The sequence below is a fragment of the Monopterus albus genome, unplaced genomic scaffold (genome assembly GCF_001952655.1).
Source record: "Monopterus albus unplaced genomic scaffold, M_albus_1.0 scaffold487.1, whole genome shotgun sequence".
Lineage (NCBI taxonomy): Eukaryota > Metazoa > Chordata > Actinopteri > Synbranchiformes > Synbranchidae > Monopterus > Monopterus albus.
The window spans coordinates 30,059-54,078 of NW_018128367.1; the positions used below are offsets into that span (position 1 = coordinate 30,059).

Consider the following 24,020-nt stretch of genomic DNA (forward strand, 5'->3'; position numbering starts at 1 on the left):
TGAACATACCACAGCATTCCATTAGAACAAGAACTAGCAGAGCTCCTCACACGAAGGGCTGGGCTGGGAAATCACAGTTTATCCATTGTACATTCAACTCTAAGAGAGATTAAGACGTTGATGTGTTCGCAACATTGTACTAAGACATGGTGATTTTATATGCTTCAGTAGACCTGAGTGTTTGACTCAATACAGTAAACTTAAATCAAAGATACGCAGTTAATTTAGTGGTAAAGCATTCAGTAAATGATAGGTTTTCAGAGGCTGTACCGTTACCGCTGGCCAGCTAAGATTGTCTTGAAGAACAAATCAGTAAAGAAAAGCACTCTCAACTGACTGTACATAGAACAAAGGATCACAGAGCCAAGGTCATTACATTTTTTCTTGGATATAACTGAATATAATCACAAAATAAATGTAATTACTCATGTTTAAGTCAAGTGGTCACTGCACCTGTGTGCAGAGATTGTGCAGAGAAGATTATGCTTCCAACAATTTCTTGTAAATCCAAGATGGCTGCAATTTTTTTACATGTCAAAGTATTCTTTTTTGGTGAATATGTTTATTAATTAGTTTGAGAGTTAGTGAGAAGTTTGATACCACTCTCATATTTGCCTGTAAGAAGTGTAGCCTACTAACAGGAGATGATTAGCTAAGTTTAGCACTAAAACTGAAGGATGTCACTGCTTCTGGTCAAGTGATAGTCTGACACACAAACCCTTATAAAACAACAACTTGTTGTTTTTGCACTTAGGCATTTAAGCAAAATATATAGAACTTTTTAAACACTGAGCTTTAGACATGCCACTCTTGCTACCTTGGGACCAGGCTAGCTCTTTTCCCATATTCATACTTTATGCTAAGATAAGCTAACTAGCAGCTGGTTGTCAGTATATATTTACCAGACAGACATCAGAGTGGTTGTCTTCTCATTTAACTCTGCAAAAAAAGTGAATAAATGTATTTCCTGAAGTGACAAATCTCTTTTTCACCTCTGTGGTGTCATCAAAGATTTCCTGTTTCCTTCAAGAGCATATCAACACATCAAAGTTAGTTAAAACAAAATGAGTCCTTACTAAAGCAGGTTAGCAGTAAAGTCTAATCCCAATTCAAATATAATCAAAGTTAAAATGGCAGTGGCTTGGCCTCAAGTTCATATGGCCTACAGTACTAAAGGACATTCAGATGTGTCCAACAAAGTGGTGTGTTGATTTTTAGTTTAAGTGAAACTATTCTAAGAATAAGTGCTAAGGGGTGATTGGTTGTTGTGTTTGATGACGCTGCAAAGCAGTGAAAACTATAACTTGAGGTACATTCATAAAACATCAGCCATTTGACCGGACAAGTTCAAGTAGAAGCCTTTCCGATGAATGAGCTAGACATGCGGTACCATGGTTAACTGGTTCCCATATGAAGCTTTCTAGTTTCCTCCTAATAAGCATTTCACACCAAAAAGCCTGCTTAAACATCTTCCTTTGTAGTTCTATATCTTCATTTGGTCTTGAGAAAATCTGATTCTTTTTAAGCAAACAAAGGGCTTGCTTTGTTCCTCCTTATCAACAGAGCCAGCAGCAACTAAAAATTTAAGGACTATAAAAATGCAGTATGTAAACACACAGATTTTTCCGAAGGTTATATACAAAAAACAAAAAAGGTCAAAAAGTCCAGAAACAATTCAGCAAAGAGGTAAAACTGATTAACATTTTTAAAAAAGGAAGAATGAAAATGTCACAAATGAAAAAATACAAATCTTTGAACTGTAAAGTGCAGGTATAAAAAAAAAATCTTTCAACATATCAATCCTCAAGACAGAGCCTTGAGACTGGATCAATGGTCTTTAGTGGAAAAGTGCAAGTTGAAAACAGCACAAGTACTTTAAAAAATAAGAATTTGATTTAAAACAGTAACAGGATAAGTCAGGTGACTCGGTAGATCAACCAAATGATTCAGCTTCTCCTTAAGAAAACTGCCACGTCCTCCAGGGGCACAGGGTAGTCCTGTAGGAACGTCCCCCCATCAAACACCTGAGCATTCTGGCTGTCCCGCCACTGGAAGCCCCCGTCAGGTAAATAAATATCCCTCTGCACTGCCCCCTTCTCCACTACTGGTGCCACCAATACCTGCAAAACACACACACAATTTCAGATGTCAGGGAGATTGTAAGGGATCATGTTGAGACAAACCCTATTGGATGCCAGCTTTATTGAATTCTGACAAAAGGAACTCAGTCCCCCTCCATTAGTCACCTCGTCTCCAATGAGGAACTGGTCATCGATGGTGAAGGTCATGGGGTCACTGGGACTGAGCCACCACATTGGCCGGTAGATGGGGTTTCCCGTCATCCGCCACTCCTCTGCATACCTTTCTATCAGTGGTACCACATCCTTCTGGTGTTTTGCTATGTAGGTCCGAGTTAGGTTTAGCACCTTTGGGTCACCAATAGCAAGAAAAATATCAACTTAAATCTATTTGTATATTCCTGCCATTACAAAAGTTATCTCATCAAGAGGTTTTGACTGGTTGTCTGCCATTTTTTCACGCTATATTTTAATAGTGAACAATTTATGTATTTTATTAAAGAGGTAGTATGATGGGAGAAAAAATAGGTTTGAGATGGATTGAGGTGATGGTCCTTCTCTACAGTCACATTACTAAACTCGTTCTCCACTGTGTTTTCATGTTATTTAAAATTTTCAGTCTTCCACCATGAGAGCCAGTAGTGTTGAAACTGATCTTGTTCTAATGTCATACCCAAGAGGGAAATTGTGATATGAGAGGATAAGCCCACCCCCAGCACAGCGCTAAAATGAGAGTGAGGGAGCTAAATGAAAATGTGCTAAAGCTACTTTGTCCTTCCAGCCACTTTGTTAGAAAAATTGTCACCTTCAGCCAACCGGAGTATGTGCTCATAAATAATATACATTTTATGTTAATGATTTCCAAAACAGCACGTTAGAGTCTGGGTTCCCAGACTTTTTCAGCTCGAGACGCAAAAGAGAAATGCAGCAAATGAATTCACATATTGTAGCACTATTAAGCATTATACTCTGTAAACTGGTGACCCAATAAAAACAGGTCTGCAACCCCAGGTTTGGGAAAGGCAGTGCTAGAGGACAGAGGGGAATCTGGCCAATTAGTAAAGACAGATTTAGAGAAATCTAAACCACTCTGGGTGAATAAAATGCCACAGATATATTTAAAATACACAATGTTTATATAAAGGTCCATAATTTCAGGACAAGAATAATACTGAGGTCTGCTAAAGACATTGGTGCCATCTCTGCACCCAGACATGCAGACAGAACGTAAAAGCAACTCCTTTTTGACTTAGTGGATTCAACATTGTCCAAGTCCTTCTCCTGACTCTCTTTGGCCAAACGGGTCTGGCATTCTTGGAAGGGCCAAGTCTGCCATGACAAAAACAAGACTTGACCCCATCTATTAAAAAAATGTATTTTTGTGTGCTGAGATTGAGAACATTTGTAGGAATGAGCTTGAAGTCACAGCCCGGGTATGAGTGGATATTTCTCTAATTGAGAAGCCAGGCATGTGTGTGGGTTTGAGGTTTTACTGCTATTTTATTCCAGTGCGGTCGCTGCCGTCTATGACTGGCTGAAGTCTCACACATTCTGGAAATAAATGTGTGCCACATTTAAAGTACAGTAAAGTGCCCATAAAACAGAGCCATTTATCATGTGTAATGAAGCAGGCTATTCTGCTCTAAAATCTTTTGTCAGTCTCACTTAATCTGAATTTATTAGATGAAGGCCATGCAAGAGACCAACGTGGAAAACATTGCTGATGTCAAATGTCTAGCTTTCCAAAAGGTCTATTCTTTACCTTTGTCATGCAACACAAGTCAACCAAGTTATTTCACTGCCTCAGTCCTCTCAAAAGCAGTTGATCACTCCCACTCACACTTGTCAGTTAGGCTACTCATGGAGATCTTAATTGCCACAGTAAAATATTTTTCCAATAATTGTCCTCAAATTCATTACCATTCTTGCTGAAGTGGCTCTCGAGAGTGAGAGCAAGTCATAAATCTAGAGGGGGGACTGTAATTCAGAACAGATGGACTCTTAACCACAGGTGATGTTGGGAGGAGGTCCAAGGAATCGCTCCGATTGAGGGAAGAAGGGAAGGGCAGGAAAAGGAAAACTAGCCTTCACTGGCTTGAGAAGCATCAAGTTGCTTTTCTGTGCCAGAACCTGAGCTCTGGTACAACATTATCAAAAGTATCGATATCTGCCATTGGACCCTTTGAGATATACGCTTTGTTTTCTTGCTGTGCATGGTGAACAGTACATTCCAGATTTCCTGCAGAGTGGCAGGAGAGAGGACTGGCTCTCCTGCTGGGGAGCAGTTTTTACTGCCTTTCAGAACATCTCACTGGAAGCGTTCATGCGTGATTTCATTTGATTTCTCCACCGCAAATCTTCACAAGTGAAACTCTTGTTATCTTGTCTTGAAAACCACTTTGCTGTCACTATTGTAATTACATCTAATGTGGTTGACGCAGCTGTGGAACAATGTTTAAGAAAGAGGGTTAAAGTGTGTCATAGTAGTTAATGTGCTCTGACTGTTTGTAACTATGTGTTTGGTTTATGCTTGTATACCCGGTCCTCTCCGCAGACCCAGGGTGGTGTGTGGAAGCTGATAACAGGGAGAAAAGCTGCAATTTCCAACCAACGGATGAACAACTCCTCATCTGTGACCGACTCTCCAGACAGAGAGCCACCTGTAGAGAACAGAGCCACAGAAATTATTAAGCTACACTGAACTGGCATCCTTCCTTTGGCTTGTAGAACATATCCAATAGGAAAATCCTGTACACTGTGTGAACTGTGGGATTTGGGCAAAGTGGGAAAGTGAGTAATTTTTTTTGTTGTTGTATTGTAATAGTATGATGATGTAAGGGTGTCCATGAAATACAGTAGATAAAACTGTGCAATATTCTGGTGTACAAGTGATGAAAAATTGGAATAGAACTTTGATTTTAATGTGTATATAATGCTGTCTTTCCACTGTCACCAGGATCCGCTCCAAACCTATACCATAGTACATTTAACGTGTTTCGATTTTCTCAGAAACCAACCTCGCCTGGGCTGAAACCGGGATGAAAAGTGTGATATATGGCCTACCTTACAAGCTAGCCTCAAAGCGTGCCACTCTACCCCCATCCCAGGCATCTATGGCACTACATTCTGACTGGCAGAAAGAAAATCTGAGCAACAGGAAATGTCTCAGCAGAAGAAAGAGACCCGCCCTCTTTAAAAAAAGAAAAAGGAGAAGGAGATGGCAGCGCATAATGAAAAGATATAATGAAGCCTGTAAAACAACTGTTTGCTAAATTCATGTTTACTCTGTTGTGCACCTACTGCTGATGTCTGTTGTGGTCGCACAGAAGACAGACACCATGATGTACTGTGCATAAGCAACGCTCATGATGTGCAACGGAAATACAAACATGTATTGAGGCCAGCCAGCCTGGGCCAATAGCTGGCCAGCTGGACTGAGTACGGGACGGCTTCTGGTGGAAGTGAAAAGACAGCACAGGTTTGTTAACTGTGGCTCAAAAGACTGAAAAATAAGACAAGTATTTCAATGAATTTATGGTATTTTATTTTATTTTATTTTTTATTTTATATTTTTCCAGTATGATAACTGTACAGTATACAGGACTTATCTGTGACTTTTTTCATTTAATTGTAGGGTTTAACTAGTTTTCTTTATGTTTTGCCCCTTAGTGGTGTTGGTTGAAAATGCACCTGGCTCTGGGTTATATTAATTTGTGTTTTTTTATGTCCACATGAGCTGGGTGTCCATGACACAATAATAAAATCTTCATAAATCCATTTATACATGCACACATGCTGCAAGATTCTAGTACAATTCTCACACCTACAGTTGGATGTAAAAGTTTGCATCCCCTTACTTTAAAATGGCAAAAAAGAGTAAATCAATTTTTTTTCTCATCAACATAATATTTAACGCACATTCAGCTAGTACAAATGTTCCTTCATCATCATAATTATTAAGTGACAAAAATAGTCAGGGAGTGTATGAAAAGAAAGTTATAGTAAAATAATGAAATGAATGTTTGCTTTGGACTTTTACATAGCTCTTGAGCAAGATTCCTAGCGCCTCTTCCAGTTACAATATCAATGAAATCCTGTAGATCGATTTGAAGAGGGCTGTACATAGCAGACAGTCAAGCAATCTGGTAAACTTGGAACAAGTATACTATGAAGAATGGGCTAAAATTACACCAGAAAGGCTACAAACGCTGCTCAGAGGGTACCCAAAGGTGTTGGAGGAGGTTAAGGAGGACATACAATGCATTAGAGAACATTTCATAAAGGGGAATGCAAAGTTTTTCACCCAACTGTACCAACAGTGATGGATGTCATACGTGAGCAGAAAATTAACAGTGTTCTGTGTTTCATGTTCGTGTGCCATCTCTTATGTCTGTCACACTGACAGCTCTTTGTTTGTCCACTTCAAAGTAAATAGTTTTCTCACAGACAGTTTTCTCAGCTGTCTGAATGACTGTGATGCTCCCTCACAAGAAGAATTTGGAATATCACAGGAATACATTTAATTTTTTTGCCAAAAACCAGAAGATCAGATGTGTTCTTTGTCTGTTTTTTGTGAACTAGTAAAGAATTATGCAAAATATTCAAGTACTCTTTGAGGTGACCCCACTGACTGTGCTATTACCTACTGCATCAGGAATGAGGAAATTGTATCCCAGCAGCGTGTGGTGCAGCAGCGAGGGAATGATGCCCTTCAGGCCCATCGGACTCCAGTTGGACTGTAAGCATGTCATCCTCACAAACAGAGGTTTGTGGCTTGACCTGAGATGCGATAAGCACAAACATGACTTAAAAATGAGCATGTCGGAGGTCCATGTAAAAAAAATAAAAAAACTTTACAAATGATAAAAGATGGCACTGGGGGAAAATGCTTGTTGATAAAGATGCCTGAGGGCCTTACCGTGTCCCTGCTGTCATGATGGTGGAGTCTCCTATCCTGGTGGCCAGATCAGCCAGTAGGCTGATGTACTTGTCTCCACCCAGAGCCTGTGGCGGCCGCAGGGCCTGCTCCTCAAAGAGATTCCCCTCGCCCCCCTCCAGCATGATGTACTCCATCCCTAAATGGGCCTGCAGGGATCCCACTCTGTCCAAGAACCAGCTCACTGCTCCTGGGTTGGTGATATTCAGCTTTACACAGAACTGACCTCTCCACTGACTCATTACAGGAATCTGAAGGACAGAAGAAACCAGACTTAACTAGATGGCTCTTTGCCACAAGAATGACCAAAATCAAAATAAAGAAACTGATTGATTAACTTCAGTCAGATCTCACCAGCTGTCCCTGAGGGGCTGACGGGAGACTGAGCCAGTAAGCCTCTGTGCCATCAGTGAGGGAGGTGTGGAACTGTGTAGTGTCCACGCCAAAGAAAGGGGACAGGGTGATGGAAATGTTAAGAAGCTTGACAAGTGGGAAGTCCCTGGTCAGTCTCTTGGACATCCCCCTTTTTCTTGTGTTGAGGTAGTCATGGTCCTGCAGACAGGCAGAGCAATACACTGTGAGATACAATAACTGTTTATCCTGCCATATAGTCTGGTAACGTTAACACCGTACAGCCTGATGTGTGCTGTAGGAAGGCAGCCTAATGCCAGCATAATTCAAAATCACTGAATTAATCACTTCTCATGTTATTAATAAAATAATTTATTTTTAACATTATGATGCACAACATTGAACAAATGTTCATTGAATGGTATGAGACAGTATCTTTATATAAAAAAGACTGATTTCTTGTAAAGTCATAGCTGTGACCTCTGTCAGAACAATTTAAAATTTATTAAAATCCTTTGGAACTTACATATTAAAGTCAAAGAGAGATTTCAGATTACATAACTGTGGAACAAAACCTTTTAATACAAAGGCTGACCCCAACTGGCCAAGCTGTGGTGGGAAGAAAGAGTAGATCAGCACATATTATATAATTTTTTAAAAGCTATTTCCTCCGATTGTTTGTTTTTAATTCTGCTTTTTTTTTTAAAGTTAAATGTGAATTGCACAAACTGGTCAGAATACTAGAAACAGACATAAAGCTGACCAAAGTGTTCAGTCTTTTGTTTTTTTCAAACTAGGTATGAAAAAAGCTACATTATTTACTCTCTCAGTGATAAGTTTAGAAACATGGAAAACTATTAATAACCTAAATTTTCCAAGCTCAGCAAGTAATTCCAAGCAATTATGGAAACTGGAAGTCATAGTGTGACTGATCCTTTATGAATACTTGTAAAACTGGAGTGAAAGAGAAGTCTATTTTTTACAGATGGTCACTGTTGCCAGTCCTGCTTCTGTAGAGCCTTCTGGTTCATGGACAGCTTTAAGTGTCCATGCAGCACAGTACCCCTGGTTGATTCTTTGTGGCAGTTACTGAGGGGGACTGTGCAAAGTAGAATCAACAACACTGGCGCTTAATATCAATAGATATACCACAGATTGTGGACAAGGGAAACTAGATGCCCATTTTCTAGTTACTATTGTCCTCCTCTCTCTGTCCTTTCATACCTACTACAGTGGTGATGGGATTGTACTGTAAGCATTGTGTTTGAATGAATCTCTTTGATGGACTGATTATGGGAAACTCCTCAGCCTCCTCTTCTGTGTCACGGTCCATGTCAGATCGCAGCATCAAACTGGCGTCAGGATCACCTGCCTGGGTTAGTCTTGGCTGCAATCCCTTCAAATCTCAACCCAGCCAATTCTTTGACATCCAGCAGTTATCACACTCAGGGAAATCTGAGATCTGTTAGTGGGGTCTCTGTTTGTATTCTCTCAGATATATTTGTTTTGTAATAGAATATCACCTGATATTGACACAGATCCACTTGACTGTTGCTCTGCTGGTCCTGTTTTCAGGCAGTTCCCAACAATATTCAACTGAATAAATGTGAAATTAAAACATAAAGTACTGGCATTGTAAAGAACAGAACTATGGAACTATGGAACAAATCGTGGCTAAGGAAATGTAGAATGCCTGCATACATGTTAGGTGAGCATGACCTATAGGTGGTGTGAACTGCAGCTCTGCAACATAAAGACAGCAAGCCCTAAATCATCTTTTTTCTCCTTGTGACATTTCTGTGAACCCGCCCACCTTCCTACGTTCCCTACATGTCTCCTGCACTCTGCAGATTTTAGGAAAAGTCTTTCATCCCTGCCCTTGAACACGTCTGATCCTCTGACCAATGAACCCTCACCAGCCACACAAGAGGAGGATTAAGAGACACCTACATGGTGCAAAAAATTTGGCAAATGAAGAGAGGACGAGCAAGAAAACTTTCAGCAAATCAGATCTGTATTACAGAGAGATACTTTGCTGTAATGTCCATCTACAAGTTAAACTGTGATATGTTTTAAAGTGTTTACTAAAGCCTGCAAGTGGTTCTTGAAGGGAAGGTACCTTAAAAAAATATTCATGAACTAAGATTAAATTAAATGGGCTATGAGTCACAGAACCATTGCACAAGATAACACACAAAACCGAGGATACCAAACTAAAAATCCATTTTTCTCAGTGAGCTTCTTACTATGAGCAGTGTGGTCTGGCACAAAAACAGTTTTGGTTGTTTCTCATGACAAATGTATGTATTTGTGTTTTTGTCCTTTCTTTTCTCATTGGTTTGAAGTAGGTGGGGCTCATTTGGAAAAAGGCAACCAGAGTTTAACAACATTAGCAATATTTGATTCAGAATCTGCTTATGTTTGGTTGATTTTTTTTGTTTTGCCCAATTAAGCTCCAAATGAATAATAAATAATAACTAAGGTTAATTTTTGTGCACTTTCACTGTTGGTTATTTGTGTAGTGCATAGAAATAGTTGATCTTTAAAATGACAGACAGTTATTATAAAGGTAAAGATGGAATGCTTCCTGTTCTAGGTCACTTATTTTATGTTGAAACATGCTATTAAACCTGAACCTAATGCAAGGAGAGAAGGGAGTGAGATATCAGAGAGACAGACAGTTCAGTTTGCTTGGCAGCAGGAAACTGTTCATGAATCGGGGCCAGCTTTATTAATGTAGATTATTTTTATGCCCTCTGATCTGGCATAAACCATTAAAACCAACCAATGAAGTGATCAATAAAAGAGGCACTATGGTAGAAGAAGTAAAGTGATGGTGTTACTTTAGTCTTCTTTTTTTTGGTGAATTAAAGTTACTTCTTCAAATGATTATAATAGTATTTGTAAGGATCAACAACTGAATGTACCAGATCAACTTCTTCAGTTATTAGGATGAGCACTGAGCTTCTTTATCAGTTACCTCTGTGTCATTCTCACTGGTCTTCATTCTAATATTGGGCACAGAAACTCATTCTCTGGTTTTAGATCTCTAAGATCTTTTTTCTAACTCCCGAGCAGGTCTGACTTTGAAAAATATGTGCGTACCTAAAACTCCAGTGTACGAAAGTCTACCATCATAAGTACCATATCAGAGAGGAGAGTGGTGGAATGTTCATTGAGGCTGATGACTCCCTCCCCGAGCTGGTGTCTCCTCAGACGATTAGAGAAGATCCTCAGCTCTCTCTCCACCTTCGGCCCTGAATCCACGTTGGTGAGCAGCTTCCAGAACGGCAGCCTGTAGGACACACACAGGGATCATGCATGGCCTGCTGCTCTGAGGGACTTAGATGAATTTTAGTTTATGATTCCCTAAATATCCACAAACTTTCAGCCAGTGCTCACATATGCATCACTGCTTGACTTATTGGTATTAAGACATCCTCAAAATCCCCCTTCTGGCAAAAAAGTGAGGTGAAGAAATTCTCACCACCTCTAATCTTAATCAGAACTAAACTAACCACAGCGCTTTCATGCTGGGTAACTCCCTGCTGTGCTGAGAGAGTTGCTGTGCTGCTTCCTGGTGAGCAGCCTTCACCGTGTGGGCCACACACACAGTGTACTGTAGAGGGAGACGCTCCATACTGGGCAGTGTCTGCAGGCAGAACTGCTGTCTGCTCTCCAGCCCTAGCTGCAGGGGGATATCAGGAGACACAAGAACGGCAACACCTGCATGGCAAGAAACAGAAAGGAGATGGTCGGGGAGATATTTTCTCTACATGACACAAACTCACAATTGTTGTTACAGTGAATCACATAAACTAATGATATAATGTTTCACTAAAGCAGTAGAAACTAGAGGAAGTGTAATTCAGTCAGATTCCTCCTAAATGACATAGTGTACAAGTGTTACAGAGACTGGAATGAGCAGGATTAATGGAGTGTTGTGGGAGGTTGAGTGTAGGCTGCGCCAGTTGATACTGCTCCACGCTGATGTGAGAAAAACACTCCTTAGAATAAGATGTGACAGTATGTGACTGGAAGAGTTTACCCTGGGACTGCTAGCAACTTCACTGCCCACCAGTGAGGGAAGGGCTAAGTGGATGAGATATAAAGTGAATGTTATTCTGTCACATTCTCTCACTGGAAAAAAAAACAGTGAACAAAGAACACCTGCATTTAAATACTTCAGCTTTTCCAAAAGCATCCAGCAAAGGAACTCCTTGGTTTTCTCTCCTACTGTACGTCAGAGCCTGTGTGAAAAGATAAGATTATACCAAGAAGATAACTGTGTCCACAGATGTAGCTGCCCTGCAAGGAATGCCTCTTCCCTCTCGAGTTACCCCCGCCCCCTACCCACAGTATATCTCACCTTCTCCCTCCCAGCTTTGCTCGGCTGTGGATCTGTCCCATGTTAGCTCAGCAGAACCCAACCACTACCAATTTGAACATTCAACCCTGATCCTTTGCTCCTCACCTGAGTTTTTGCACAATATGCTCAAAGCAGCCAAACTAGGATTTGAGATTTGGAGCTGATCAATGAGCAGATTAGGGTTTCCAAACCAGGCAGAAAGCCTGAGAACCTGGGGCTGAGAGCTTGGCTCGCAGCAGCCCTCTCTAGTTTCAATGGGCTTACTGTTCTCATGAAGGCAGGGACCAGGGGCAGGCAGGATAGTCATGTACCAGTTTATAATCTGATTACTAATTTCAGAGATCATTATTCAAGTACCGCATATGCCAAGTGAAGAGCTTTCAACCTCAGGCTAATAGTCACGTGTCTGCAACGGATAATGTCAAAGAGATACTGGTAACCTCAGCTGGCTGTCACAAGGTATTAGGTCACTGCAAACTGCTTGTTACAGGTTCATAGACTGAAATGACAAATGTCCATTTTTGCTAGAAAACAACACAATACATTTTAACTACATAGGGCAAAATGGCCTAAATGATTTTGTAAAAAAAAAAAAAAAAAAAAAAAGCAAAGGTAACATAAATGCACATGCACTGTAGTCGAAGGTTGGACAGAAAGCTGGCCGAGCAGAGTTCAGCAGACATTGAACAGCCTCGTAGAATGATGTACAGATACATCAGGCTGAAAACAGGGTGTTTCACCAAAGTGCACACTGGGTGGAAATTGAAGTTTCAGTTTGCAAGCATGCCTTTTTTGAATCACATTTAATTTTTACGGGAAATGACAGGGCCTCCAGGAAAATGGGACAAAAGAAGCTATACATTTTATTCCATCTTTGGTTAAACAGCAGATTTAAATGTTAACTATACTAAATCCTGTCTAAAGTGTTGTTATAGATCTACTCACACCACTCTGAATGTATGAGTATGTGTCCTTAGTATAGGGAACGACTGATCCAATCAGAACTTCTAACTCTGGTTATATAAGTGTCTCTGTATGACACAAACACACATCTTCAACTGAAAAGCATCTCTAGATGCATATACCAGATGGAAGATAGAATCAATAAGTGTTATTTAAAGAAAGCAAAGCAGATTTGAGGCCTTGAGTTACAGCCAAGGAGGGGTGCCCAGTAGTTAAAGGGGCAGTGAGGGTGGACTCTATTTTTAGAACAATTCCTTAAGCACTCCAAGCTTTCCCCGAAATATTTTCCACTAGTTCTCAAAAGTGAAATTATACGCCTGACCAATCATGTCCCAGCACCTTCAAAGTGGCAGATAGGTATAAATGAATGAGGTTTATTTGGCAGATTTGAATGACTTCACACACATGCCTCAGTTTTACACACAAATCAAGCTACCCCAGATCACCTCTTTACACACATGAACATATGTGCATTCTCACACGCACTCACACAAACTGGATACGCTAGACTTCCAAGAAAAACAGAAGAGGACTTATAGCCCCATAAAGGGTCCCTCTGTGCTTCCTCTCGCTCAGAGCTGACTGTTCGGAGGTGGTAGCAGAGGTGACCCCCATGCACCTTCTGAGGGTCAGGCCCTTGGAGATTGACTGGTCTGTGGGAAAACACTGCTGCCTGACTTCCTGCTGCTGTTGACCAGATGGGCTGCACTTTCCTACCTGTCATATTTATACTGTTATTTATGACACCTGTGTATGCTTTACAGACCTGACTGAAGTTATAAAAATATGCATTTAAACCCTGACTGTGTGTGGGTGCGTGCAAGTGTGTGTTCAGGCATGTATTTCCTTAACAATGGAAACTTAGTTTCCATGCCCGACCTCAAGAAATTGATGGCCACAAAACTGGGATTTCTCCATGGCAGTAAATTTCCAATCCCACTTATTGAAAAAATAATGAAACACTAAAGAGACTTATTCTTCTCTATTTCTATCATCAGTCAGTTTTATTGTTTCAAGTGTGAGGCACTGTGTTCGGTACAAAGTAAAAATGCATCCTTATGACTACCAATAAATCAGATGAGAGGATTCCACATTCAGATGCTTTGAAGTACAATGAAATAAAAATTCTTTTCTTTTCCTTAATCATTTTTATTTACTCCAGCCTCAGTTGGCGAAGCAAGCGTATTCTTACAGTGGTTCAGTAGTAATGTTTTGATGTCTACTTGAAAAGGTAGCTTAGTATTCAAGAGAGGAAACACACTGGCCTGAGCAGTTATGGATTAAGTCTGGTTTATACAGAGATGACACGTAGGATAATTACATTAGTCAACAGAAGTTGTTGTATCAGTCTCTCATTTAAAAACTCTCTCTTTACTGACTCTTGCTTGTTGTCCTTTATAGAAGGTATCACTGTAGGTAGGAGATTGACTGTGGAAAATCTTGTGGGATGGTTTTATACGGTAGTCATCGCATACAAGAGAGAAGAGCTTACTTTGAACAGTTTCAGTCATTCTTGTAGTGTTTCATCGAGAGTCAAGGCTTCAGGGCAGCTGCCGAGGGGTATCTTGGTGACCTTTCCAATAACACAAGGAAATGTTTTGGGTAGCTTGTTTTTCTTCAACATTAAACTGAACATTTCAAGCAGTGTGTATGAATCAGTGATCTGACATAAAGATAAAGAAGATGCTAAACTGGAAGCTATTCAAAGCTTCATGTTTTAATGTCACCTATGTTGTCTGCTATTTGGTACTAAACGTGTTTGAGCAAGTCATCTCAACACATATATTATCAGGTCATCACTGACCGGACATGTGAACTAAAGAAAACAAAAGTAAATACTAAAAGTGGATATATTTTAAAATCCTTTACTGTGCATATTTTGCAAAGCTGTTGTAGCTGTCTGGCCTACTCTGTTATTGCCCACAATATAATGTAAAATGGAAACAGTACATTTTTAGCTGATCCATGCCATTATAAAGCTCTGTTGTATCAGAACCGATTAAGTGGCATTAGTGGAAAGAAAAATCAAATCATGACAGTTTCGTAACTTTTATCCCAATCTCTTTATTGTGTTTGGCTGATTCCTTCCAAGAGACCAAACAACAAATGAGCAGACATAGTAGTGTGCCATTTCTTTGGATCCCACATGGAAAAATTGAGTCAGCTATAGAAATTTTAAAAAGCTGAGAGAGATAGTGAGGCAAAGGGGAGAAAAAACTATGTTAAAATGAATGATGGTGAGATCATGGACATAAAGAGAGAGAGAAAAGGGCAATGAGTATGCACAATGCTCATATTTAGAGTATCTGTGTAGGTGTGTGTAGGAGCTGGTTTAATATCTTAAGGAGTTGTTGTCAAATCTTGTGACTCTTGCATGACACATATTTTAATTTCTAATACTCATTTCATAAATGCTAGCATGGACAAAAAGCAGATATGAAGAGCCAGTGGATAAACAAAGTGCAAACAAGTGAGGTGACAGCAGCGTTACAGCTATCATACTCACAGCAGCCTGTTGTGAAAAGTCCCATTTGATTACTTTAGCTTTATACATCGGGTTGTAGCCATGCACATGTAATGAATAAGAAACAGTAGATCTCTTTCGCTGCAAAATGTCAAATATTTTATATATTCTAGTGGCCCTTAATGGACACCACTGAGCAAAGATGATGACATCTATGTAGATTTAAAGAAATTAATTGTTGGTTTGTCTTTAGTCCATTTTATTCCATTTCCAAAGTATTTGTAAGGCATCTGCATATTGACAGTTCAGCCAACATCATTTCTGCTGACAATTACCCTCTAAAACCAGAAATTCTCAGAATCTCAGGTTGAGTAAATGTAGGAATAAATCCCTAAAGCTTCCCGTGTTATGTTTTGGCCTCAGTGATATCTAATCTGACCTTGTATGGATAAAGACAGGTGGAGCAATAAGTTCCTCTAGTTGGTAACACTCTCAAATGTCATACAGTTTTCCTCCTGTCTCTCTGATTTACTTTTCTACCTCTTCTTTAATTTGCTACTTTACTACTGGTGTTATATTCTTTATTCTTTTTAACTAGTGGTGTACAGTATGTAGGCTTTCATTTGCTCTGTCACTCTGTGTTTCAGTCTGTCTGTCTTGCATTTTAACCGTCCCCAGGAGTCCTCTTAGGTTAGTATCGTCAGTCACGGCTTCATATTCCCCACTGCATTTATAATATGCTTCTTTGACTAACTAGAGTTGGTGAAGACAGGTCCCATGCACACACTACAAATCACATGTACAACAGCTGCACATCCTAATTTTAAATTAAAACTGAAATTGGTTTGTTTCCCCCAAAGCAGATTGAGGCCAAAACATAGCATCTCAGCAATGATGAGGTCTTCAGGGTGAAACACAGATTTGTAAGCCCAGTAATTCTAAATAAAATTCACCAAATCATCAAGATGTGGTGACTCATAGATCAGGGTGCTGCCTTTCCTGAGCCTGTTCTGGGGAAAACAAACATACTGCAGTTGAAACCCAGTACAGGACAAGTGCACCAGCATTCTCTTATGAGCATACTGTATTCCTTACTGGTTAAAAGTGGGAGTTTAGTGGGAGCATGACAATAAATGTTTGGACGCCCTTGTTGCACAGTCATTGCATTACAAGGGCACCATGGTCAGTACACAGAGAGTGCGCTTTTAGTTTGTTTGCAACCATGGTCATTTGTGCACAGCAGCTCACACGGAGATGGTGTGAAATCATAATTAAATACTGGGTTTTGTTAGGAGCCAAGATCAAACATTCAACCACAATAACTTCTCTTGCTGTGTGCAGTTGGTGTTCAAAGCAGCTTTCCCTAAGAGAACGGTGAGAGTATTGACTCAGAGTTGTACATGCTAATATGCAGTGAATATTTTAAGATGAATTCACATGTGAAAAAAAATCAAAACAGGATCAGTTCTAGTATCCCTCACTACCACTTGCCTTCCTCGGGAAGCCATCCTAAGGGCAGTACTGAGTCCAACTCAAGTTCAGATTTTCAGGACTTGTGACTCGATCTGGACTTGAACATTGATGAACTTGGACTCAGAGTCGAGCATTGACTGCATTCGGACTTGGAAGTCAGAGACTCTGACGCAAACTTTTTTTTGTAATAAGCCATAATTATTTGACCTATGATACTGATATTAAAACCAGTTCACCCACACCACACTGTATCTGGCACACTTCCAGTGAAGTGTGCACTCCACCTTTTTATAAATGATTTTTATGTATCAAATTGCTGAACAATATGGCGATGCAATACACTATTAGAAAGCTGATCTTTTTCTTGGTTTGAATTCACATATGTAAATATTTTGAAAGCCCAGTTGCTGCATTTTCTCTGCAATTTTGCTTGGAAACATAATAGTCAGTGTGGTTATAAATTACTTATTTATTTTGTACTGTATGTTACCTTTCTTTTACATTCTGGCAGTTATTTTTGTGTTGCATTCAATTAGATTTGGTCAATTTACATACAAAAATAATGTTTTGCTGCCAAATCTACAAACAAATAAATAATCTGAGTTTTCACAGAGTTGCATAAACTCCTAGTTTCCCATAATGACCTTGTAAGCTGCTTTAATTGTTCACTGTCCCACCACTGTCACTGTTAACCACAATTAAGACTTTACCACATCATACTGTTCATCGCAGACAGCTTCATGTTATTCAATAAACTGTGACGTTTCAGGCACTACATTTGTCAGAGCTGCTGGAAAGAAGTAGATGCTTATTTCTGAAGCAGCCTGGTGCTGCTTGTATTTCATCACTGATTTAATGAAGGTAATCTGTGGATCTAATTTGCATAATTGCAATGTACCTTACACTAAAAAGGGACTGCAAATGAAACATATACCTAGCCCCTGACTGAGGGGATCAATCAGATTCAGGTGAGGCCCTCATACTGCATGCACATTGCTGTAAATGCCAGTAAGAACCAAAGAGAAGTGGTCACTTTGCAGACAAACAGACAAACAAATTGTTACATATGTAAAAGTGATTTCTTGTGCACGTGCATTTTGCTATGCACAGTAGTCTTGGGAGGTGGGCAGGGAGGCAGTGGAAGTCAGTTATGGTGACAATCTTGACACTAAAACACCAGTGCGTCACTGGGGTGCCTCTGACACTCTCCATCTATTGTGCCTTTCCTCCTACCAGGACTCATGGTGAATCACCAAAACGCCAAATTTGTGCAAGGGTGAAAAAATAAGAACATATCCTTTTGCTACCTGCAACACAAGACCCTAAGCCTGATGGTTCAGAATAAAATAGCCAGACCTGAAGCATGACAGCATATACATTGTTATATTTCTTCAATTTTTAACTCACAAACTATTTGCATGAAAGACGAGTGAGACATCTGCCCTGTCCAACTTCATCCAAATCATTTATCAGTGCTCTTTCAGTTGAGAAAAATTATTCTCTTTGAGCTCAGATGTGTGCATCGTGTACATCTACAGGACCGCTGTGCACTGTAAGATTTGTTTGCAGGAAGAATGGGACAAAATTAGTCAAAGGCATAGCAGCATCACACCATGGTAAAACGTGATAAATAAAATTGATGAGGTATCACATCAAATAATGTGCTGCTGTATTGTTTTCAATGTTATACAGGAAACAAATGATTTACATATCAGAATTTTCAGTTTTAATTTTGATTTTACATAGCATCCCAACTTGTTCTGATTTGGGGTTGGGAGAGCCAAACAAAAACATCCTTGAACTGTAAAGAAAGATATCACGTTAAATATACCTTTAATGCTGCAATAGGCATTGTTGCCATTGCTGAGCATCAGTTTGCTATGTTTGGGGCTATGTGGTTACTTGGCAACATTCAAACAGTTGTTCTCATTTGGATCTCATGTGTGTGCTTTTTTTTACTCTGTGCAAAGCTATACAGAGAAACAAAAGGTTACAGGGTGCTGATAATTACTTCCATCCTTTCACAAGATGGATAAGGGATTTAAGTCATGCGAGTCTCTTGGTAAGCCTGTCCTCGTGCTACATAAAATCCCACAGTGCATATGGGCATATGTGCACATGAATGTGTGCATTTCTGTTAATATGTGAACGAATGTGTGTGAGGCTACAATTACGTAACAATCAGTGAAATAATTAAAGATGATTGTTTGTATTACCTCATTGACACAGCTTTGTTGCCCTGACATTTATGCTAATTAACACTTTAACTTTGTTGTTGCTAAGTATACTCAAACATACACAAACACACATGCAGAGGATTCCCTAACACACCCACAGACAATAATTTTATTTATATGTTTTAAAATGTATCTGCTGTAATATGCATTTATGTATAAATGGATTTTGCAACTTCTAGCATGTCTGCTTGTAATGCAGTCAGTCTCATATAATATTGACATACAGGTTTTTCGAGAATACAGGCCGGTTAGTTTGCCCAGCAGCTCAGTAAGAGGAGTCCACACAGACAACTTGAGAGCAAATTTCCTGAGTTAATGCTATCCCCGCTACCACACACAAACACACACCACAAATGTTCCTCGGCAGTAACATTAACAATTCACATCTGCCAGTGGTCCGCACACCCCCCTTTTGCCCCCAGGATAAAATCTAACACCCCCAAAATAGCCTGGTGAGTTATAAGAGTCAGCAGGGCCCTCATCCAACCTGCCCTTTTAATAGAAACAAAAGGCAATTACCCTAGTATCCCTAAGAGTTAATATAAGATGCTGAAGGTGGTTTGTTTCCCTTTGTAGTCTAATCTCTAAATTAATAAACTGAGATGACACAGACGGTATTGTGTTACACTCTATTTGTGGGCCAGCCATCCTGTCCTGTCAGGGGTATGTGTGTGTTGTAGATGCTGGTTCTGGGCCATTTTTCTTAGCTCAAACACAGACAAACATGCACATGTAGGGTGGGTAAGGCGGGTGGCAAGAAAACACAACAACATCCGCAGGGCTTCCCTCACTCCCCGGGATTCACGTTACACATCATACCAGCGGATATGGGGTCGAATTTCCTGAGTCCTTGTGCTAACACTGCACTAATGGCAAGTGTGGCAAAGCAGCTGACCCTGTGTCATTTGAAAGATTTGAAAAGGTCACAGACCTACAGTATGTGTGAAGGTGAACTATGACTCCAGTTTTGCAAATGAGGTAGTCTCCATTGACGGTAAACTGCTACAAATAATTGATTCCAACAATGCCCTCTTACCTGATGAACCCAGGAAGTAGTGTTCCAGGGCAGAGCCGAAGCCAGAGGGATTGTCCTTCAGATCATTGACAATGAAAGGCTGCATGGTGGCGTTCTGGTCATTGATCGGCCATGTCTGACTCCGGACAGTGGCACCACCGTACCAGGACACATTGGTCATGGAGAAGCAGTCCTGAATTGATACACACACACACACACATATATATGCATTCCCACACAAAGATGGCACAAGAAAGGCATAAGGAAAGAGATAAAAAAAAGGTATATATATATGAAAGAAAATACAAGTTCGATTTTCTTAAATCTGACACCTTCAAACACACATGTAACCACCACCAAAATACTGTGGATATTTGAAAACAATTATTAAAGCACTTAAATGCCTAAAACCAATTAATGAATGTGAGCTTGGTGAATTTGACTATGAATAAATGTTTAACTGTTTCTAACGCTATCACTGTACATGTTTGAATGTGTGACATTGTGACTGCTAATTTAGTGCAGAAATGCAGAGAGACATGTGAATCCTGGTTCATGACACTGTCTCAGAAAACATCCCGCAGGAGGGATTGCATAACAGAGTGTTTTCTAGGAGAAAACCTGTCATGCATTAAAGCCTCTTTACCCATAGGGAGACAAACGCGCAAACTGGCAGGTCATTTCTTTCATGGCAGCAAATCGAAACAGGTACTACAAGCGGTCACCTTAGAGGCACAGGGCGGGATTCTGGAAGTCAGAAACATAAAGACGACTTTAATTGGAAGAACTTTCTGTGAGCAGTCGCGCCACATGGGAAAGAATGTTCCACTGGGAACAGATTAGCCTCCTCAAACATCCCAATTATTAAATGCCTTTGACAGTTAGGCCGGGTAGGAAGTACAGTAAGTATTGGGTGGGCTATATAAAAAAAGCCTAGCAACTGTGACGAAGCAGATTTAACGCACAATGTTGAAAAGGGAATTAAGGAATCAAACTCCCCTTTCTCTCTACCATCAGATCCAACAATATAAAATCAGGAAACTTTCATGTAAATTACAGCATTTATAAAAGCCTGACTCATGTAAGTCAAATTATTTCTATGTTTTTTAAGTCACTTAAATAATTTCGGCTTAAAAGACCACACGAATTCAGTGCAATATCATTGGCCTTAAAATAAACACTTAATCTATTTCAACACTTCGTAATTGATTTGCATGACCAAAAGCTTGGTATTGTCTTGGTAGGCAACATAATGCAAATCCATAATGTTGTCATGCAAAGATGACTGGCAGTGATTAAACTGCATGTAGCGTTCACATGTGTAGAAGTGTCTTTACATGTTAATAACGTAGTAGCTGCGTTTTCGTGACTGCTGAGAAACACTATACCTTTAGTTCCACATGACAATGCACCGGCGCCCAAGTCATACTGTAGCACTCAGTCTCTGTCTCTTCATTCACCTCCAGCGAGATCTTCACCTCCGCCACCGAGTCCCACGTATAGCAGAACTCCGTTTTATTCAGCCAGCATAGGTTCCTCACAAAAGGAACCTCGACGTCGGGGTTCCCCACATTTCCGACGTCAATCTCCACATAGGTCTTGTCCTCCGTCAGGGTCTGTATGACCAGCGAGTGGGTTCTTCTCTCCCAGATCAGTCCGCTAAAAGTGCCCCTGAGGATCCAGTTCTTGTTGGGCTGGTCCACCACTTGCCAGTATATGATCCCGATGGTCATTACAAAGAAGACGGCCACCCCGAGACAGGCTATAGCTCCTTTCCAGGTCTCGTTCATCTCCTTCAATCCCGTGTCCCATGTTGCCTCTGGGATGGGGCTAGGGTTCCTATTTCGAATGTGGGGCATGTTGTTTTTGAGATAAGCAAATAATCAAGCACAAAAAATGCCGCAAAAAGCTCTGTGCGTCAAAAACCTCAGCTGCTTCATCATGTCATAGCATTTTCATTGAGGTTACAGGGCAAATCAGACTACTCTTTTATCTTTGTACCGCTTACACTGTTGTTTTTTTTGCGCAATTGTGCCGGCAACAGGGACCTGTCATATGAAGAAATCTGTGAGAAAAAAATCCCAGCTGCAAAGTAAAACAGTGTGAATGAATAATTCACTTACCACATAGTGCTGATGATTTAAAAGAGTCGGCTTTGTAAACGGCATTGGCTGCAATGAGCTCGTGAGCAGCCCCAAGCCGGGTTTGGCAGCAACGCGTACGAATAACTCATAAGACGCTGTCTTGCTTGCCCTGCACTTTCTGACGTAACGCCGGGTTGTGTCTTCAGGGGAAAGGTGGAGAGAGGGAGACGGGGGATCAGGAGGGTTTGACAGAGTGTTGGAGCTGGCCGCCAGGGCAAGGAGGCCACGGACAGCCTGGAAGGGAGGGAGCCCCATGTGTGCTCGTATATGTCTGTGCGTAAAGACTGTGGGGACTTGTCATCCAGTGGTTTGGTAGATTGTCAGGGCTGTGTTGGGCACGGCAAGCTCGGGACATTTGCCATTCTTTGTGGTGTTTAATATTTTAATGGCGAGCAAAGAGTGATGTCTTTAACTTATTTCAATATAAACAAATATCCTTGTCAAAGCACCCGGAGTTCAATAGCTAACATAACCAAGCATCACATTATAAACATACGTAGCCTGTTTGGGTATACAAATAATTTCCAAAGGGCTTGTCACTATAAATTAGTTGTGCTCTGTTAAAACCTGAAATTCACAATGCATTTTTCGTGCCATGTCAGTTCAGGTTCAGTTAAATAAAATGTACACACACACACACACACACACACACACACACACACACAAAACAAAAACAAAACTGAAGTCCAGGTTTGGTGTTAAACCAAACCTTACTGTCAATGGAATAAACAAATAAATGAGATAAATGACACAAAACACAAAATCTGATAAATATAGTGCAAAACGATTAGCTATTAAAATAACTGGAAATCTGTATTATTAGGATACATATTTAGTACAGTGTTAACACAATTTCACCATGTCCAAATATGCAGCTAATCCTGTGTTAGGTTTTGTTCTTAAAGGAAAGAAAGAGAAAAAGTAATCTCAACATTTTGCAAGTTAGAGTAGCCCTGAAATGCAATACTAATTTAGCCAAAGTAATAACTTACATACTCTGTCCAGAATTTTATGAATAATATCATAGATGTTTTTTGTATGTTTGTTCTGTTGACTTATTTTGGACATGTAGTTGCTTCTGCTTCAGGAGAATCACATCCAATGAAAAACAAAATATGAATAAATACTAGAAGCTGCTGTGGATTCAGGGTGTGGTGCGATATATCAAAACACCTTATTTACAGTACATTTACTTACCTTTACCTATTATAGATTAAGGTTTACTGTGCTATGTGACTTGTGGTGTGCAGAAGACATCTGAGGGCAGGAATGTTGTCTATGAGTGCCTCAAGGGGACCGGGTGGTGGTGTGACTGAAGGTGGCATTAGCTGGTATTTGAACTGTTAGCATCTATTGTGTCTGGAGTCATAATGGCAGCTACTTTTTTACTCATACTGTCTGACAATAAATGTGTATGCTGAGTCAAACTGACTCCGAGCTCTCACACAAGCATATGATTTATCACAATTTTAGGAAACCTAAACTGTACACTGACTAATTTGAATTCAGCATCACTATCCATTTATTTCAACACAGTTCTTACTGTAACATGGTTGTGGCTCTATTGGTATCTGACAACAACTTTATTGGAACCAAAAATAAGACAAGAGGAATCACATCTTTAACAACGTTGTTATGTTTATATGTTAAGGTCTTCGGCTGTGCACCAGATATTCCAAGAGTGTGGGCTGACATGCCTTAAAGATCAGCTGCCCCTGTCACTGTTTGTGCACATCAGCCCCCCCTTGATGTAACTTTGGTGTGGGCAGAGACACTGGATAAGGCTGTGGGAACCTATTGTATGTGAGCGATCTTCTTAATCATCAAATTTCAAATGCAGTCAATATCAAAATCTCTGATAATGACTGTGTGATAATGTGTGACTTTGTGATGATTTAGCACAGGTTAGAATGAGACAGCTGATTCTGTTGTTACTTTCTTTTTCGTCGTCATCTTGCAGGAAACATTAGTGCTTCCATGTCAAAATCAA

General features: G+C 40.2%; 1 protein-coding gene across 4 annotated transcripts; it reads right to left on the reverse strand.

Annotated features, from left to right (window-relative positions):
- Nucleotides 1–9: 9 nt before the first annotated feature.
- LOC109952703 (SITS-binding protein) lies at nucleotides 10–22,210 on the reverse strand. Of its 4 annotated transcripts, none has more exons than XM_020587908.1 (11): nucleotides 22,010–22,210; nucleotides 21,275–21,725; nucleotides 19,908–20,079; nucleotides 10,884–11,091; nucleotides 10,510–10,660; nucleotides 7,369–7,566; nucleotides 6,997–7,265; nucleotides 6,721–6,857; nucleotides 4,617–4,738; nucleotides 2,247–2,426; nucleotides 10–2,120 (listed from the first exon to the last, which is right to left on the reverse strand). In XM_020587908.1, the coding sequence occupies exons 1-11, from the start codon at nucleotides 22,012–22,014 to the stop codon at nucleotides 1,947–1,949; spliced, it is 2,067 nt and encodes a 688-aa protein (XP_020443564.1). In that variant the 5' UTR covers nucleotides 22,015–22,210; the 3' UTR covers nucleotides 10–1,946. The 4 variants fall into 4 exon arrangements, with proteins under 4 accessions (XP_020443564.1, XP_020443563.1, XP_020443565.1 ...); XM_020587907.1 differs by having other exon boundaries at nucleotides 21,275–21,934; XM_020587910.1 differs by lacking the exon at nucleotides 10–2,120 and having other exon boundaries at nucleotides 2,337–2,426; nucleotides 6,725–6,857; nucleotides 21,275–22,210.
- Nucleotides 22,211–24,020: the final 1,810 nt, after the last annotated feature.

Excerpts from the sequence above, each read along its gene's own strand:
- LOC109952703 (XM_020587907.1), bottom strand. The coding sequence starts at position 21,745 with ATGCCCCACATTCGAAATAGGAACCCTAGCCCCATCCCAGAGGCAACA. Across the intron at positions 11,092-19,907 it reads CTACTTCCTGGGTTCATCAG|GTGTTGCCGTTCTTGTGTCT; the intron begins GTAAGAGGGCAT and ends CTTGCCATGCAG. Across the intron at positions 2,427-4,616 it reads GGGTCTGCGGAGAGGACCGG|GTGCTAAACCTAACTCGGAC; the intron begins GTATACAAGCAT and ends GGTGACCCAAAG.